The 15913-nt window shown below is 50.8% G+C and overlaps 2 protein-coding genes across 2 annotated transcripts; one reads left to right on the forward strand and one right to left on the reverse strand.

Annotated features, from left to right (window-relative positions):
• Positions 1–137: 137 nt before the first annotated feature.
• On the forward strand, positions 138–8174 carry RBM22 (RNA binding motif protein 22). The gene is made up of 11 exons (XM_005503389.4): positions 138–331; positions 979–1032; positions 1975–2004; positions 2995–3127; positions 3257–3357; positions 3506–3678; positions 4232–4432; positions 4887–5051; positions 5468–5556; positions 6086–6217; positions 6883–8174. The coding sequence occupies exons 1-11, from the start codon at positions 278–280 to the stop codon at positions 7011–7013; spliced, it is 1263 nt and encodes a 420-aa protein (XP_005503446.1). The 5' UTR covers positions 138–277; the 3' UTR covers positions 7014–8174.
• A 1745-nt stretch (positions 8175–9919) lies between these two features.
• MYOZ3 (myozenin 3) lies at positions 9920–15806 on the reverse strand. Its single transcript, XM_021289000.2, has 7 exons — positions 15623–15806; positions 14574–14660; positions 14011–14165; positions 13740–13808; positions 13495–13639; positions 13063–13234; positions 9920–10217 (listed from the first exon to the last, which is right to left on the reverse strand). The coding sequence occupies exons 2-7, from the start codon at positions 14602–14604 to the stop codon at positions 10055–10057; spliced, it is 735 nt and encodes a 244-aa protein (XP_021144675.2). The 5' UTR covers positions 14605–14660; positions 15623–15806; the 3' UTR covers positions 9920–10054.
• Positions 15807–15913: the final 107 nt, after the last annotated feature.

The following is a 15913-nucleotide window of genomic DNA, read 5'->3' on the forward strand; positions in this document are numbered from 1 at the left end:
CGTTCCTAATGGTCTCGTCCCGCTCCCGCCATCCCCTGTTCGCAGTGGTTGTGCTCGCCCCGCCCATCTCCGCTCCTTTCACTGAGCTCTATGGTTCTCTGTGCCTAGAGCGCCCTCCACGCGCGCGACGCGCTGTGGCCTCACACCGTCGCTTCGGTGCTCGCTTCCCCGGTACGTCGCTGACGGAAGTGGCGTCACTTCCGTCTCCCGCCGCCTGCCGGGCGCGGGGCGGAGCGGCGCGGGTGTTCCGGTGGCGGAGCGGAGCGGCCCCGCCGCCATGTCCACATCGCTGGGCTCCAACACCTACAACCGGCAGAACTGGGAGGACGCGGTGAGCCCGGGGGAGAGGCCGGGCCAGGCCTTGCGGCCTCCCGCTGCCGGGAGCGTGTCGGGGTGGGGGGCCGGACAAGGCCGTGAGGCGGCGGCTGAGGCGGCGCTCGGGGCCGGGCGGGCAGCGAGGGGGGAACCGAGAAGGGGCTGCCGCGGCTCCCCGGGACCGGAGGACGGGGCGCCCTGCCCTGTTCTCCCCGCTCTCCGCCGGGGCTTGGGGTGTTCGGGAACTGGGGAGGCCTTACGGCAGCTGCGGGGGTTGATCTGGGCCCGTCGGGCCACGTTCTTTAGTGCTGAGGCCTCTCCTGGGTGGGCACAGTGCAGACAATAGATGCCGGGGGACGCTGGGGGCGGTGTCTGCTGCTGCAGTCAGGTCACTGGACAGCTGATGTCTCCAGAGGATGCTTTTGGTTGGCTTGTTTGTCTCAATATTGCTTCAGACTGGAATAGCTGACAGGTCGTGGGTCTATCATAATATGGGTCTTGGGTCGTGGCTTGTAGCTCTCCCAGGGGCTCGTTTTGAATGAGTCTTTTTATGTTTTTTAAGCGGGCCGATTAGTCTAGCTCAGTTCAGTGTGATTTGAATGTTGTTATGATGATAGAGTTTGTTGCAAATCCCTGTTTTTTCTTTCTTCTTGCTCATTTCAGGACTTCCCCATCCTGTGCCAGACATGCCTTGGAGAAAACCCATATATCCGAATGGTACGTGCCTGTTCAACCATACAGTCCTTTCCTCTGTGTCAGCCCTAGAACTGCTGTATTTTGGGAACTAAAACATGCCTGACTACATCAGGAGATGCTGAGGTGCACCTGCACTCGTAATTGGTTCTGCACACCGTTATTTGCTCCTGGCCGTTGTTGGTATGCGATGTCATGGTGTTAGATGTGTGATTTAAGACTAAATGAGTCAAAAAGGAAAGTGAGATGATACAATCCAATGTCTGGAGTGCAGGAAATACTAGAAAACACAGCATCAGTTCTGGTGAATCATGTGATATGGAGAACATTAAGCTGTTGAAATATTTAATAGCGCAATTTCTGAAATGTGAAGAATACGCGCTTGTAAAAATAAGTTAAAACTGCCTTATGAAGGTTGCCTGATGGTAGTTTAAATCCCTGTGTGTTTACCTTGGCGTCCTTCACGCAGGCGTCGGTCTCTTCTGTTGCTCTTCTCTGTGCTCAGTCCATTTGTGTATGACCGACACTGGGATTATCTTCCCTTCACATTTCCATTCCACCAACTTTGCTGAGAAAGACTATGATATTTTTGTGAAATGTAATCCTGCTGCCAGTATAGGTGATGTTTCAAAAGCTGCTTGTTTCATGCACTTCATGTAACATATCTTTGCTTAAAAATAGCTATTAATATTCCATTTCATCCTCACCTTTCATTTGTACCTGAGATGAGACTTATACTGTGCTTTTAATTAAAGTTTCTAAACCAAAAGTGGATTGAAAGCTTTTTAGGATTTTTTTTCCCTGTTGACCTGCCAAGGTGTAAATCCAAAACATAGGGGTGGGTGAGTCTAAATGCAGTGTAATTATGAAAAAACCCCTCTGCTATAACATCAATGATATGTTTCATGTTTTATGTTGAAGTAATGATGTTTCATATTTTCTTTTGTTGTTTTTATTATATTTCAGACCAAAGAAAAATATGGAAAAGAATGCAAGGTGTGTTTGCTGACTTTTGAAGAAAGAATATCTCAATTGGCATGCCTCTAGGAATAATAAATTTTAATGTTACAAAAATGTTTGCTTCAGAAAAGTGCTTATCTGGGTTTACAACTTAAAATATTTATGTAACTACATACATTTTTAGGTTAGTCTACTGTGTGCTTTGTTAGGCAGTCAGTTGGTCTTAATAAAATTACTGAAGGCTGTTCAGACAGACTTAAGATTTGCTCATGTATATTTGACTTAGGTTTTGTGAATGTTGTACTATACTTGAAGGTATTTCAGCATTTTAAATGATTTCGTATTTTCTCTTGCAAGTTTATTTTTACCCATAAGTGGTACATAAATAACTGGAGTTTAGGTTTTGCTATGAGTATGTTGTTCACAGCTACACAGTGGTTTGTGTGTTAGCTGGATAAGAAATAAGCCATGTTTATTTTTGAAAGAGCGAGAAATATTTAGTGTTAAATTAAAGGAGTTTTTTGCCCCTTTTTTAAGTTGCCATCTGAGGGAGGGAGAAGGCAGGTTCTGAAATCTTCCTTCTCCTCCTCAAATGGTACCTGCAGCAGATGCATCATTCCAGCAGTCCATTCTGGACTAAAAGTCTCGTAACCTCTTACTGGACTTGCTGCCACACTGGTGACCAATTTACTTGTAACTGGTAATTTAATAGCTCTGTACTGACATGGCCTGGAATGAAGGAGAATTTATTTTTCTGTTGAGTCGATCTGCTTTGAGTTATTATAATAAATAAATAAATAAATAAAAAACAACAACAAGAAAAAAACTTTCTAAAATTTTCTCCTGTCAAAAGCACCAAATAGAAACAAACATTTCTTGAGATGTGAATCTTAGCACAAGGATGAAGTTGTATTTACAGTTTAAAGATATTAGATGTATTTGGACTTTGAGTTTCTGTGCAAGAGCCAGCACGGTAACTTCCCTGCTGTGTGACAGTGGTACAAGTGTCGACTTTCTGTCTCTCAGATTTGTGCCAGGCCTTTCACAGTGTTTCGCTGGTGCCCTGGTGTTCGTATGCGTTTCAAGAAAACAGAAGTATGCCAGACATGCAGCAAGCTGAAGAATGTCTGTCAGACCTGCCTGCTTGACCTGGAATATGGTGTGTACCAAAAAATGCAAAGAGAAGCATCTGGTCTGCTTGCCTCTGAAATGAAAGTTGGTGAAATGTCTTCAAATGCACAGGTGTAATATAGATTTGTTGGTGTTTTGTTTGTTTATTTGATTCTAGGTTTGCCTATTCAAGTCCGGGATGCAGGACTCTCCCTCAAGGACGAAATGCCCAAGTCTGACGTTAATAAAGAGTATTACACCCAGAACATGGAACGAGAGGTAAGAAAGTGTAGTTGTAATCACACTCTCTGTGGATGTGTAAAGGGGAGGAATGATCTGGCTTATCTTAAATCGCTTGCTCTTATTCTGTGCATTAGTTTTTAATGGTGATATGTACATAATTATTTATGTTTTAACTACTGTTCAGATATCTAATTCTGACGGCACTAGACCAGTTGGTGCACTAGGAAAAGCTACTTCTACCAGCGACATGCTGCTGAAGCTGGCTCGGACCACTCCTTACTATAAACGTAACCGTCCTCACATCTGTTCCTTCTGGGTAAAGGGAGAATGCAAGAGAGGAGAAGAGTGTCCCTACAGGTACAGACACAGCTTAAACAGTTAATCTGTTTCCCATGGTCAGACGCAGCTCCCTGGGGCGTTCGAGGAGCAGCAAATGCTGCAGCAGACAGGAGCTGTAACACCAGGAGCGGGGTCAGTCGGTTGGCACGCGGCGCCAGTGAACGAGTCTTTGTTGTGGCAAGTTGTTTTGTGAGGAGTTAGCTGCCTGGTCCTGCAGTGTTTTGCCAAAGCAGTGACTGCAGCTCTTCTGCATAGTTCATTTTTTCCTTTCATGGCGTCAGTCCCCTCAATCAGAGATCTTTGTGTTTGAACAAGAGGCCGTTTGAAATCCAGCTCTTGTGTTGTGTAGTGCTGAACGCTGAGCTGTCAGAAGTGCCATTCATTCAGAGCTCAAGGCAGTCCTGGCTGCAGTTGAAGTTCTCCAGGCTTTTTTTATTTTCATTTTGGTGTGTTTATCTGAAGAGGGTTAAGCATAGAAGCGAGCAGAGGCCTTTAGAGGGGAAGGCAGCATTTATTTAACCCGATGCGGCTGTGACTGGTGTTAAGAAACGCTCTGTTTTCTGAACCTTAGGCATGAGAAGCCTACAGATCCAGACGATCCTCTGGCTGATCAGAACATCAAAGATCGTTACTACGGAATTAATGATCCTGTGGCTGATAAACTTCTGAAACGAGCATCAACCATGCCTCGTCTAGACCCCCCTGATGACAAGACTATTACTACCCTCTATGTTGGAGGGCTTGGAGATACTATCTCTGAATCAGATCTCAGGTGTGTTGGTGAATTTGTGTTGCCCTTGCCTTTTTATTTGATGCCTTGATTACTGCTCATCTTAAAGTGAGGAAATCTCTGTTGCAAGGAAAGAAAATAAATATTTTTCTTTTTTTGTTCTCCTTAATGGGAAACTAGTTGATGGGCCAAGTGCCAAGTGATGCTAGCTTGTAGGAGAACAGATGAACAGGCACATTTCAAATACTTCTTACAAGAAAGTCCCATAGTTTCTCTCTAGCTAGCTGCTGGGAAAAGTGGCTGCAGAGTTTTTATTGCTCTGTAATTGCACAGAGGGGCAAGTGACTTAATTTTTAATGGTTAGTCTGAACTTAAGATGGAGAAATGAAAGGATCTAAGCATGTATATTTCAGCACACAATGAGGTCACCTGCTCTGCTTTGTACCTTGTGGCTTGGAGGAGTGGGGTTTCACAATAATTTTTTCCCTCCCCACAGAAATCACTTCTACCAGTTTGGGGAGATTCGGACGATAACTGTGGTGCAGAGGCAGCAGTGCGCGTTCATCCAGTTTGCCACCCGGCAGGCTGCGGAGGTGGCTGCTGAGAAATCCTTCAACAAACTCATCGTCAACGGTCGCAGGCTGAATGTCAAATGGGGAAGGTGAGTGTGGGGGGAGGAAGCCTTGAGGATGCTGTCACAAGGTTCCTCAGTCAGTTTATGCAGCCTTGATGGGCAGGAGTGGATGTTAAGTTGGAGCAGATACCGAGTTGGTAAACAGCGGGGGTCCTTTTACAGTTTGATTTTCTTTCAGCAGCAGGGTCTGAGTTGGAGATTACACAAATTGTGCAAGGGGTGTCCTGGTTCAGCGTTACGCATGAGTTTCTGAAGTTTTTCTTCTAAGCCATCTCCTGCAAGTGCCGTTTGCACACTTTGTACCTGCTGTCTCTGATGTTTGTGAATTTTTCACCTTTGGCATGAAGCATTGGATCTGGATGAGAAGATGTGAAACTATTGTGGTGTGAATCTTTGCTTATCCAGTTTTTTCTCATTCCTGTTCTCGAACTTCTGTTTTATAGGTCCCAGGCAGCAAGAGGAAAAGAAAAGGACAAGGAAGGTACTACAGAATCTGGGATAAAGCTGGAGCCAGTTCCAGGGCTTCCTGGAGGTAAGGGAGGTATTTTTCTCTCTGAAATACCTGATGCTGACCTGCTTCCACGAGCAAGGCTGGTGTTAAACCCCCGAGAGCCGTAAGGAATATCAGGACAGGAGAGGCACTGGTGAGCCCAGAGCAGTTACGTGCTGCAGGTTTGCGGCAGATCCAGCTGGGGTGGGAGGTGAGCTTTGTCTAGAAGCAAATTCTTGATGAAAAGAGAGTTCTTTATGTGATGAGTGAAAAGTTAAAGCTGAATTAAAGTTACTTAGGTCTGAGATAATGCTGACCCATGCTTTTCAAAGCTTGGTTAATGTTTTCCTAATCCACTGAGTGTTGTATGGTGGAAAAAGCAAAGCCGATTTTGAGTGAAGTGACTTCTGGAGTTTCAGGGTGGTCCTGCTTCTCTCTCCGGTTCATACATGCAATAGTAGCAGCAGTTTGTCTTTGTGAAGGAACTGACTGTGCCTCCTCTCTGAAGGCAGATACCTTTGCATATCTTGACTGAAAGACTTTCCATAACCACTGTGTGATTTTCCCGCAGCTCTCCCCCCTCCTCCAGCTGCAGAAGAGGAGGCTTCTGCAAATTACTTCAACCTACCTCCAAGCGGCCCTCCAGCCGTGGTTAACATCGCTTTGCCACCTCCTCCTGGCATCGCTCCGCCACCACCTCCAGGTACTTGTGTTTCCCCTTCAAGCGGGGGTGTCTGATGATCTAGTCCTCCTCACTCGGCTGCACTGGAGCACTGACACATGCCCTGGGTTCATTTTCCTCATCCCTGATCATATAATGTGAACTGATGAGCTAAAATGAGCTGTCAGCACAGTTTAATTACACTGAGCTGCCTCTCGTGGTACGTATTCACTTGCAAGTTCTCAGGCGTGTCAGAGATCTCTGTCACTGGTTGCTGAGACCTACATGGTGCTTTTGCTGGCTGTATAAATGCCACGTGAACCCGAACTTCAAAGGGTGATTCTGCAGCTCTTTGAACGCCAGCCTGTGTTTGGCTGTGTACATCTATCCAGAGACCCCTTTTCCTCTGTGGGACAGCAGACTTGTGGATGTGTTTGCTTTGCTCCACATTTGAGTAGAAAGCATTTAAGTCAGTGTTACAGACACCTGTTCAGTCCCGCCCCCCCCAGCTTTTATGTGTGAGGACGGGTGTGTGTTGGGTGAGGATTGCCCCCCAGTTATACTGAGAAGAGGGGAAAGAATTGGGGGATTTGAGGAATCATGGGAGGTGTGCACCTTTCTAAGGCACAGCTGTAAACCAGCTGTTTGCTGCTGGTACTTTTACATCTGCATTGCTTGTTCTGAAGCTGCTGACTTTATTTCCACAGGTTTTGGACCACACATGTTCCACGCTATGGGGCCTCCACCTCCATTCATGAGAGCCCCAGGCCCCATCCACTACCCATCCCAGGATCCCCAGAGGATGGGTGCCCACGCAGGGAAGCACAGCAGCCCCTAGCACGTCCTGCTGCCCTCGTCTTTTCAGTAAATGTTATTTTATAGTTACCATGGTAGCACCATTTGTTGAGCTGTGGGTGAGCTAGCGAAGCCTTATTTCCCTGCTTGAAGACACTGGGCGAGCTGAGCTCCGTGTCTCCACTGGCTGCTGGGATGGTTGATACATCCCAGGTCTTTCATTTAGTGCAGGGGGGTGGGGGGGCGGGGGGCAGACGGAGCAGGGCTGTCGGGGTTCTGTGGATCAGGTGTACCAGAATTACAGTGCTAGCCATGTATCCCCTTGGCACACTTTTGAAATAAACTTCTGGAAAAACAAAAGCAAACCCTTTCCAAGCCCATTTGATATCCTCAGTCTGAACACTATGGACTGTTCAAATGTAACCAGAGGCTCTTTCTGTGTCAGGTAATGGCTTCTTATTTTAATGAGCTATTAAACCAGGACTCAATAAGAGCTGAAAAGCAAGCTTATCAGAGGTGCCAGACCCATGGCTTTGCCCTTCTATTGCCACAGAATTTTCCTCCTTCCCTTTTCCTGTCTTTCTGCTTAAAAACCGAAAACCAAAACCTTTTTTGATGCTTCATTTCTAATCTTGCCCATCCTGAGCCAGATCAGCGTTGGGTCATGCAAGCAGCCCCTGGGGGGCGTGGATGTGACATGGAGCTGCAGGTTGGCGGTTGCCTGGTTTTGGTGGTTGCCTGGTTTCAGAAGTTGCCAGTTCTGGACTGGTGACAGTCCCCCCAGTGGCCCCCATAGCCTGCAGTGCTGACAGCTGCGGGGGGGAGGACACAGTGCAGGTGCAAAAGCTTGTCCTGGGGATATTTGGAGCATGTCTGGGGCTTTTGAGGCCAGTGGATACAATCTCTTTAACTGTGAGATGGATCTCATTCTGTCCTACTTTGGTAAGATGTGAAACATTGTTTTTCCCTGTGCTCCAGCTCTAGTGTTTGTCCAAGAGCGACTGTGTCCTGCATGGAGCCTGCCATTGAATAAGATGTGCGTGCACGTGGCTGGAGGATTTTAAGTTTATCTGTTGTGTCAGCTGCTTTCGTATCTTGGATCTGTAGACACCTTTCTGTAAAGCAAAACATGATTGGACCTGTTCCGAAGCTTCGTTTGCTTGTTTTAAAAAAACATACATTAAAATATTTGAATTTTTCAACACTTTGCTCCAGGAGGCATGGTCTAAGCACAGTGTTTGAGCGCTTTGTCTGATTTTATTTGGCTGCTGCCAAAGCTGCAGTGCAGAGTGCGCAAGGACAGCAGCTCCACTTCTGGTTTTGTGTGCTGTCCTGTGCGATGCCACCGGGTCCCCGGCTGTTGGAGGTGGCACCAGCGGCACGGCTGGCAGGCAGGCTGGCTTTCTCTGGAGAAAGCGGGGTTTTGGGTGCAGGTAGTTTAGTTTTTGTCAGGTAAGAGCCATCCCAGGGCAGTGTTGGAGATGGGGCAGAGGCTGCCAGTGGATGGTTGGTGGGGCTGTGGTGTTTGCCACTGCTCTGGCCCTGAGTCCGCAGTCAGGGCCTATGGGTGCTCTGCACACAGGTCTCAAACACAAGCAGGCTTCACATTATCGCCATTTATTTATTATTTCCAGCCAGGTCCCCAGGGATACACAAGTTCTTCAGCTAACAGTCAAAGGGGAGAAAGACGGGTTTGGAACAGGACAGCAACTGAGCATCATAAATACTTAATGTATAAGGAACAGACCGTTTTTCTTTCCATTTGCTTGGTGCCTCCGGCTTCTGTGGGAAGAACAGAGCAAAGAAAGTTTCCTGCCTGAATGTTGCATTGTGGCCACGGAATCCCTGTGTGGGATTCATTCTGCACAGCGTTACAAACGCACTTCACAAGTGAGGCAGCCGTTAACTGCGTCTGTACCACAAAATTTACTTGCCTGGTTTAAACAGTGGTGGAATAAGAAACTTTTATCCTAATGCTTCTGCTTTGGCAAGATTCAATAAGGGTAACAGCAAGAACCTGACAAAAGTAAGTGTAGAAAGCCTGTCTGAAGTTAGAGATTTTTGTTAGCGCTTAGCGGGGTTTTCCAGGTGTTCTGAGGACTCTCCCATAGCCTGGTGTTCGCTGTGTGTCACTGCTGAGAATGTTTCTGTAGTTGAATCCTTGCTGTGTATTTTTGCCTTCACGGAGAAGCCCGTGCTTGCTCCGGTGTCACAGCTGCGCTGCTTTTCCTTCCCACTGATGCTGCAGTTGCCAGAATACCTGATGGTACCTCCAGACTGGTGCAATTTTGCAGAGCAGCTGGTCCAGGTAGGGCCTGATCTTTATTGACTGACTACACGAAGCAAATCTGGTGTGAGTCAATCGAAGGGCTTGGGTGTTTAAGCAAGGCACGCAAATAGCAGTAGGAAGGGCAAAATATCAGCTGCCAAGTGCCGGCCAGTAGCTTGTGGAGAATGGGGCACAAGTTTCCAGCTCCCAGTGTTTCTTTCCCATATCTCCTGGTTGTGCTGTGTTGGTAAACAGACAGATTCCCGGTTCCTCATTGTTCTTGTCCAGCCAGGTCCAGGGTGAATGCTTTGAACATGCCAATGCCTCTGGTAACTTGTTTTGCTGCTGCTCTTCAATTATCGCCTCCTCTGGCCATCGTGACCAGAATGACAGGTGTCCTGAAGATGGAATTTCTCTGCAAAGGCACCAGCTGTCAGAGCGAGTCTTGGGTGTCACTGAACAGCAGTGAGACAGCTCGCTGTGTTGCAGCAGGCGGTCCTGCCATCTTCTGCAAGGCCACGAAAGAGGGATGTATGGGGTGTTTTGTACAGGAGCTTACAGGGATCTGCTCACACTACTGGTGAGAACTTGGCTGCTCAGCTCAGCACTGAATACCCTTGTGACAATGGCTGGTATGGGGGGAATTCAACATGGTCCCAGACTTGAGCTTGTCCAGATCCCATTGAAGAGGATGGCAACTGAGACCACGTGCTTAGCTTTCACAAAGAATACTCACTTCTCTCTCCCCTGCTGTGTGAAGTACGTTTGAGTCTAGCGAGAAAAGCATCCGTGGCGATGAGGAAGGGAGCGCAATGCTACAGCTCGTCGCTCTCTGGTAGGATCCGCACCCAACCTTGCGGGGTTCTGTTGAAGTTGGGTCTGTGGGAAATCACCTCCAGAACACTCAAGTGCTCCAAATCCATGGTGGGCACAGAGGACAGGTCACTGACCAGTGCCTTGTCAAATGGGGTGGGAGTCCTGCAGTGCAAGAAAAGACAGACTTGGTATGTCAGGAGGAGAGGTTGTGTGTGTCACAAAAGTGATGGAAAAAGCAGGTCTGGATTTACTATGAGCCCGGCAGCAACCTAGCAATGCTTGTAGCAAATAACAACCCTCCTCTTCCTCCCCAGAGGCCATTAGGGCTTCTGCCACCCCAGTGAGGTGCTTCTCCTGTACAGAGCCGCCTGCAACTCCGGCTTTGGCAGCCCTGCAGAGAAGGTTTTGGTGCCTGAGCCTCAGTGACCATGCAGGGGAGGGAGGAAGCATCTTCTTACCTTTGCCATAGTCTCTCTCAGTGGGCTCCACCAACAGCAGCAGAGATGTTTTGTGCATGAAAGGGGCTAGAGTAAGAGAGTGGGTGATGGTGACAAACCCCCTGATCTTTAGCAAGTGACTCGTACGCAGCTGATTTGTTCTGCAGAGGGTGGTGCTGCCTCCTGATGACTCTAGCACATGTGTAGGCAAATGTCTTTCTCTTGGCCCTTGCTCCACTTCTGCCTTTTGGGATAGCTTCTCTTGAACTATGACTAACAGGAGGAGCAGTGTGGGGGCAAGAGCTGTCATCCCTGTCTGGAGAAATATGGAAAGAAACTGGGGAAGAGAGTGCTAGCCCCCAGAAAGCCAAGAATGTTGGTTTTGGAGCAGCATATGGAGGCTGAGTTATCAGTGAGGCATAGCTGGGAATGTTTGCTTTGGAAAGTGCTACTTGAACATAAGTAACGTGGCACTGTTTAGCAACAGAGGAGAAATAAGGTGGGGGAAAGGTAAATGAGATAGGTTTGTTCCAGAAACTTTCTCCCTTCTGGGAAAAGACAATCTTTTTCAAAGCTTGGTTTTTACTCCTAAGACAGGACACCTTAGCAAGGTGGCTGAAGGTCTTTGCATCACAGCCTGAATGTTTAAACTTGAGAATAAATTGGTCTGCTTTAATGCAGTTGCTGTTGAGACAGCGAACTTGCCCTGTGACCTGTGTGAGCTGTGCTGGATTCACCTAGCTTCAGGCAAGACTGCTGGCTTTTTGCTAGCTGCTTTGTTCCAAAAAGCTTGTTTTTCTGCAGTCTGGTATTTGATGAACTGAGAAGTGATTTTAGAGCCAACAGCTTGGAAGATCTTGAAAAGCCCAGTTAAAAGCAGATTGGCTCTCTGAATCTTCTTGCTTCAGTGAAGAATTAGAGGAGGTGGCAAGAGGCTTGGTGTTAAATTAGCATCCATCTGTATTAAATAACAGTTCAAGACTTTAAATAGAAAGGCAGCATGTGAGAGGGGAGAAATGGTACGGGGGTAAAGCATTATTCAGAAACATGCCCTTGCTTCCGTCCCTGTCCATAAATAAATACTGAGGCAGGAGCATGGCTAAACGTTGAAAGAAAAGAGCCAAGTATCTGCAGCAGCTCCTTGTTCTCCCCCTACGGCACCTCCTCAGATGTTGCTGCTCTAGGAAAGCTCACGATTGCTGAGCAACTGGGAAGGAGACCCTGAATGGCTAACGCAGCCCCTCGGCTTCCCCACGGCTGCCCACACGTTCTTGTCCCTCCAGTTAACCCCACTGCCTCCTCCCTCTCACCCTCAACTCCAGTACAGACCAGTGTGCTGTCTCGCTGTCGCTGGTGTGGGAGGGGAAACACGAGTGGGGCTGAGCGCACAGCAGCCTCCTGCTGGGCACCTCGCCAGGCTGCAGAGCAAAGCCCCAGGGGCTGAGGGCGGAGGGCAGCAAAGGGATGGTGGCAGCATCATCTCCGGTGGCTGGGCTGGTCTCTGCCCTTCAGGACACCATTCTCATGCAGGGGAGTTGTGTCTCCTGCAGCCCCTTCAGCAGCTGTGTCCCCCCTGCCTCAAAGCCAGCCCTGGTGTGGGCTCCGGAAAGCTGCCATCTGCGGGGCCCCAGCACAGTGGCAGCTGCTCTGATGGGGAGCAATGCTGTGTCCTTGAAAGGAGCTCCAGTGGGGCTTGCCTGCTGGAAGGTGACTTTGGCCAGGCCACCAGGGCTGCTGTGCTTTCATCCTCGTGAAAGAGGCTTACAGTGAGGAGAGCCAAGACCTTGGTTTGCAGATTCCCTGGGATGATGTTCAGCTTAAAGGTTCAGCTCTCGTTGTTCTGCCTTGGGCTGCTGGTACTTTGCCACCACCAGATCTCTGTCTTCTGAATCGCCACCAAACATGTTTCCAGAGTGGAGATTTTCCTTGGTGCCTTCTGCTGCGTGGTCCTAACCTTGACCCCAGTGTGCTTTGGGGATGTGGGGACACACAGCAGCCATGCTCTGTTGGAAGCAGCCGCAGGGCACAGAGCTGCCCAGGCTGGGCTGACAGAAGCTCCCCAGCCTGGAGACCTTAATCTCAAGCAGGTGTTTGGAAGGAATCTAGTGGGGATTAACCTTATACCCCCCACTTCCAGCAACTGCTTGGACACCCTAAGGAAATGAGGAGAGAGACCTGGCAGTGTCTGGGCAGTTCCTCACCCAGCCCAGAACTGAGCCTGGCTGGGAACAACAGCGATTCCTTTTGCAGGACCACATGTGTAAGAATTAGTCCTCCCAAATTTCAGCCATCATCCCTGAGGTTACCCTGCAAGACCAAGCTGCGTAAGGCTGCACAAGCCCGGTTATGGAGCTGAGACCTGATCTGGGAAACTGCTGGAGGTAGAAACCTTTGCAGAGGAGCCACAGAGGAGCTCCCAAGCAAGGAAAAGAGCAACCTGAGCCCTGCGGTGTATAAAGAGGGCCTGAACCATTGCGTTTCCCTGGCTGGATGGTAGGTGCTTCTTGAGGCTGAAGGGCTTGGCCAAGGGATGGACAGGCTGGCAGTGCCTGCTCCTCGGCAGGCATTACCTGTTGAAGCTCCTGAAGTCCCATGGAGAAGGTCTCACGGGTGGCTGGTTCTTGCTGTGCAGAGTGTTGTCTTTGTCACCGAGGAGTTCCTGCCATGGGGAGCGGTAGCCTTTGGGGATGGCGGTGACGTTGAACTTCTCCGGGGGGACTTCTTTGAGGGGCCCTGAGTACCCTGTGTGGGGGGAGAGATGGTGTGGGCAGCCACAGCCAGGCTGGGGCAATGTCCCGAGCAGGGGACAGGGGGCTGGGAACAGCCACGGAGGACCTGCTGCTGCAGGTGGGATTACATACATAAAACATAAATATATATTTATACATATAAAAGATCTAGGGGAGGGTTTTAGGGAGGACCCTTGACAGGCAGCAGCTCGCAGTGCCCTCGCATTACTGAGATAACAGCCGTGTAGGCTTTGGGGTGTAGGTAGGTTTTACCTGGGGCCAGAGAGTCGGGGTTGAGGATTTTGCTCATCTGCAAGACTTTCTCTGTCTTCTTGGGCACTTCAGGGGGGCCGCCCTGGGGCGATGCAGCCACGTGCATCTCGGAGTGATAGTTCTGGAGCCCACCGTCCTCCCCTGCCTGCGGAGGGGAGAGTCAGTGGGCACAGGGAGCTCCCCCTGTCCCACTCAGGACTCAGAATTCTGCTGAAAGTGCCTCGGAGCTTCCTCCACCTACTCACCGTCCACTCATTTGCTGTTCCCTCTGTGCCACCCTTCTGGGCGTGGTGTGAGCCACCCACTCCTGGGAGCTGCAGGTGAGGAGAGGGGTTAGTGGGTGCAGAGGGGGACCAGCACCCTTGCTCTTTCGTGGATGCTGAACCTGATGCTCACCCATCTCCACGCCCAGCCTGGCCACCCTGCTGAGACCTCCCAGACCCACTTCCCTGCAAAGGCAGCGAGCACCAGGGAAGGGCTGTCCCGCTGGGACGGGGGGATGAGCTGCAGACCCACCTGCCTGTACCCACTGGGATGCTCGAAGACGAAGCGTTGCATCCGCTTCTGGCGCTGCTGGAAGAGGCGGGAGCCGCGGTTGTTCCGCAGGGAGAGCTCCTCCATCATCAGATCCTGCGGCGTGCTCACCTTCTTGCCCAGGTCCAGCTGGGGTGCTGGGGAGGCCCAGGGAGAGCACAGCCACAGCTGAGCCTGCTGAAACACTGGGGACCCCCATGCCCAGCACAAGGACAGCATGTCCCCTTTCCAGGGTCCCTGTCGCGTGGCTCAGCCATGCACCTGTGGTGGGAGCTGTGCTGGGGACCTGCATTTCCTCAGTGTGGGGAATTGTCAGGGGATTATCTCAGCTCCAAATGTTCGAACAGCCTCTCCTGCCCCTGTGCATGGACCCTTTGACAGGCAATTGCTGCCCCTTGGGGCTGTAGTGCAGCAGGGGACCAAGCAAACACACACAGACAGAGGCTGTGAGGAGTGAGGACAGTGGCTTCAACCAGAGTTGGGTCCAGCCCCTAGGCAGGGGGGACAGTACTGCCGTGGGACTGGTCACCCCCGTTCCTCCTTACCATCTTCAGGACCCGGTTTCATGATGGTCATCACTTGCTGCTGAGCTCCTGGGGCAGCTCTGTTAGAGCGGTTTGGATCCTGCCTGGCTGGAAGAGAGAGGCAGTTCCAGGGTGACACCAAGCATGGGGACCCACCAGCCCCAGGTGTGCCATGGGGAGAGGCCAAGCTTTACCAAACACCTCCTCTGGCCAGCATCACCCCTGAGCATCTCCCCCCGACAGGACCATCCCTGAGCATCTCCTCCTGACAGCATCATCCCTGCGCTGCTCTCCCTTCCCTTCAACAAGTGTAGGGAAATGTTCACAGATGCTGCCCCTCAGCCCCTGCCTGTTGTCTTTCCTGTCTGCCTTTCTTTAGTGCAGAAATGTCCTCAGCTCTGTCCTTGCCTGCAGTGAGCTGGTGTCCTCATATCCTAAACCCCCTTGGAGCGGCACTCACTGCCTGCAGCCTACGGGTGAGCAGGGGCCCTGGCTGCCCCCGCAGCCCCTCTGCCTCAGCAGAGCTATTTTCAGCTTCTGGCCCCGAGGGTGCAGGAGCACTAACCCTGCCGGGGAGCCAGCAAGCCCAGCTGGCAGCAATATGGGGCATGGGATATCTGGGCTAGGTCGCTCCTTCATGGGGAGGCAGCTGGACACCAGCCCTGGTCTGAGCCCCCCGGCTGTCCCCCCACAGCAGCACCCTCCTGTACTGCTGGAGCATTCGACTCTGCAAGTGCGAGGAGTGGGGTGGTGGCTCGGCCTCATTTGGTGCCTCTGGCATCCCCCAGCTTGGGCTAGGGCTGTGCAGCATCCCCTAAGAGCCCTGGAGAGTAGGGGGTCCCCTGGGACCACGGGTGCCTGGCACACGACTCCCTGCCAGCTCCGAGTTCAGCACTAACCATCTGCACAACAAACATGGGACCTGTGCCCCGTCCTTCCCTTGACCCCACTCTGGGAGACCACCCCTGCCCCCCATGGTGGCAATGTCCCCACCAGCAAGGCTGCAATGTCCCCAAGCCCCATGCACCCTTGCAGCCACTGACCCCAGCGTGGGATCCCACCTCCCCTACCTGGCCAGGGACAACCCAGATGCTGGGGACCAAGGATGTTCTCCTGCTGGGCTGGTGATGAGGCCAAAGCCAGGCTGTGGGTACCAGTGCTCGGTGGCCCCTTTTGGCCCTCCACGGCACCCCCAGACTCCCTGCCGCTCGCCCCGACCCGTGCTGGGCTCCAGACCAGATGCCAAGGGCGGGCTGTGGGACAGCAGCTATTTCTGGCTGAGAAAGGGGGTGGAGCACAGCTGACCCTTGGGGACCAGGATGCTGTCACCCTGACATGGAGCAGGGCTGACCCTTGGGGAC

This window comes from Columba livia, chromosome 14 (assembly GCF_036013475.1).
Source record: "Columba livia isolate bColLiv1 breed racing homer chromosome 14, bColLiv1.pat.W.v2, whole genome shotgun sequence".
Lineage (NCBI taxonomy): Eukaryota > Metazoa > Chordata > Aves > Columbiformes > Columbidae > Columba > Columba livia.

Bases quoted from the DNA above. Each gene is read 5' to 3' on its own strand.
- MYOZ3 (XM_021289000.2), bottom strand. From the start codon at position 14,604: ATGACCATCATGAAACCGGGTCCTGAAGATG. The intron at 13,640-13,739 runs GTGAGTAGGTGG...TCCCCTCCGCAG, and splicing joins GAACAGCAAATGAGTGGACG to GCAGGGGAGGACGGTGGGCT. The intron at 10,218-13,062 runs GTAATGCCTGCC...CTTGCACTGCAG, and splicing joins GACTTCAGGAGCTTCAACAG to GACTCCCACCCCATTTGACA.
- RBM22 (XM_005503389.4), top strand. From the start codon at position 278: ATGTCCACATCGCTGGGCTCCAACACCTACAACCGGCAGAACTGGGAG. The intron at 332-978 runs GTGAGCCCGGGG...TGCTCATTTCAG, and splicing joins GGCAGAACTGGGAGGACGCG to GACTTCCCCATCCTGTGCCA. The intron at 6,218-6,882 runs GTACTTGTGTTT...TTATTTCCACAG, and splicing joins CGCTCCGCCACCACCTCCAG to GTTTTGGACCACACATGTTC.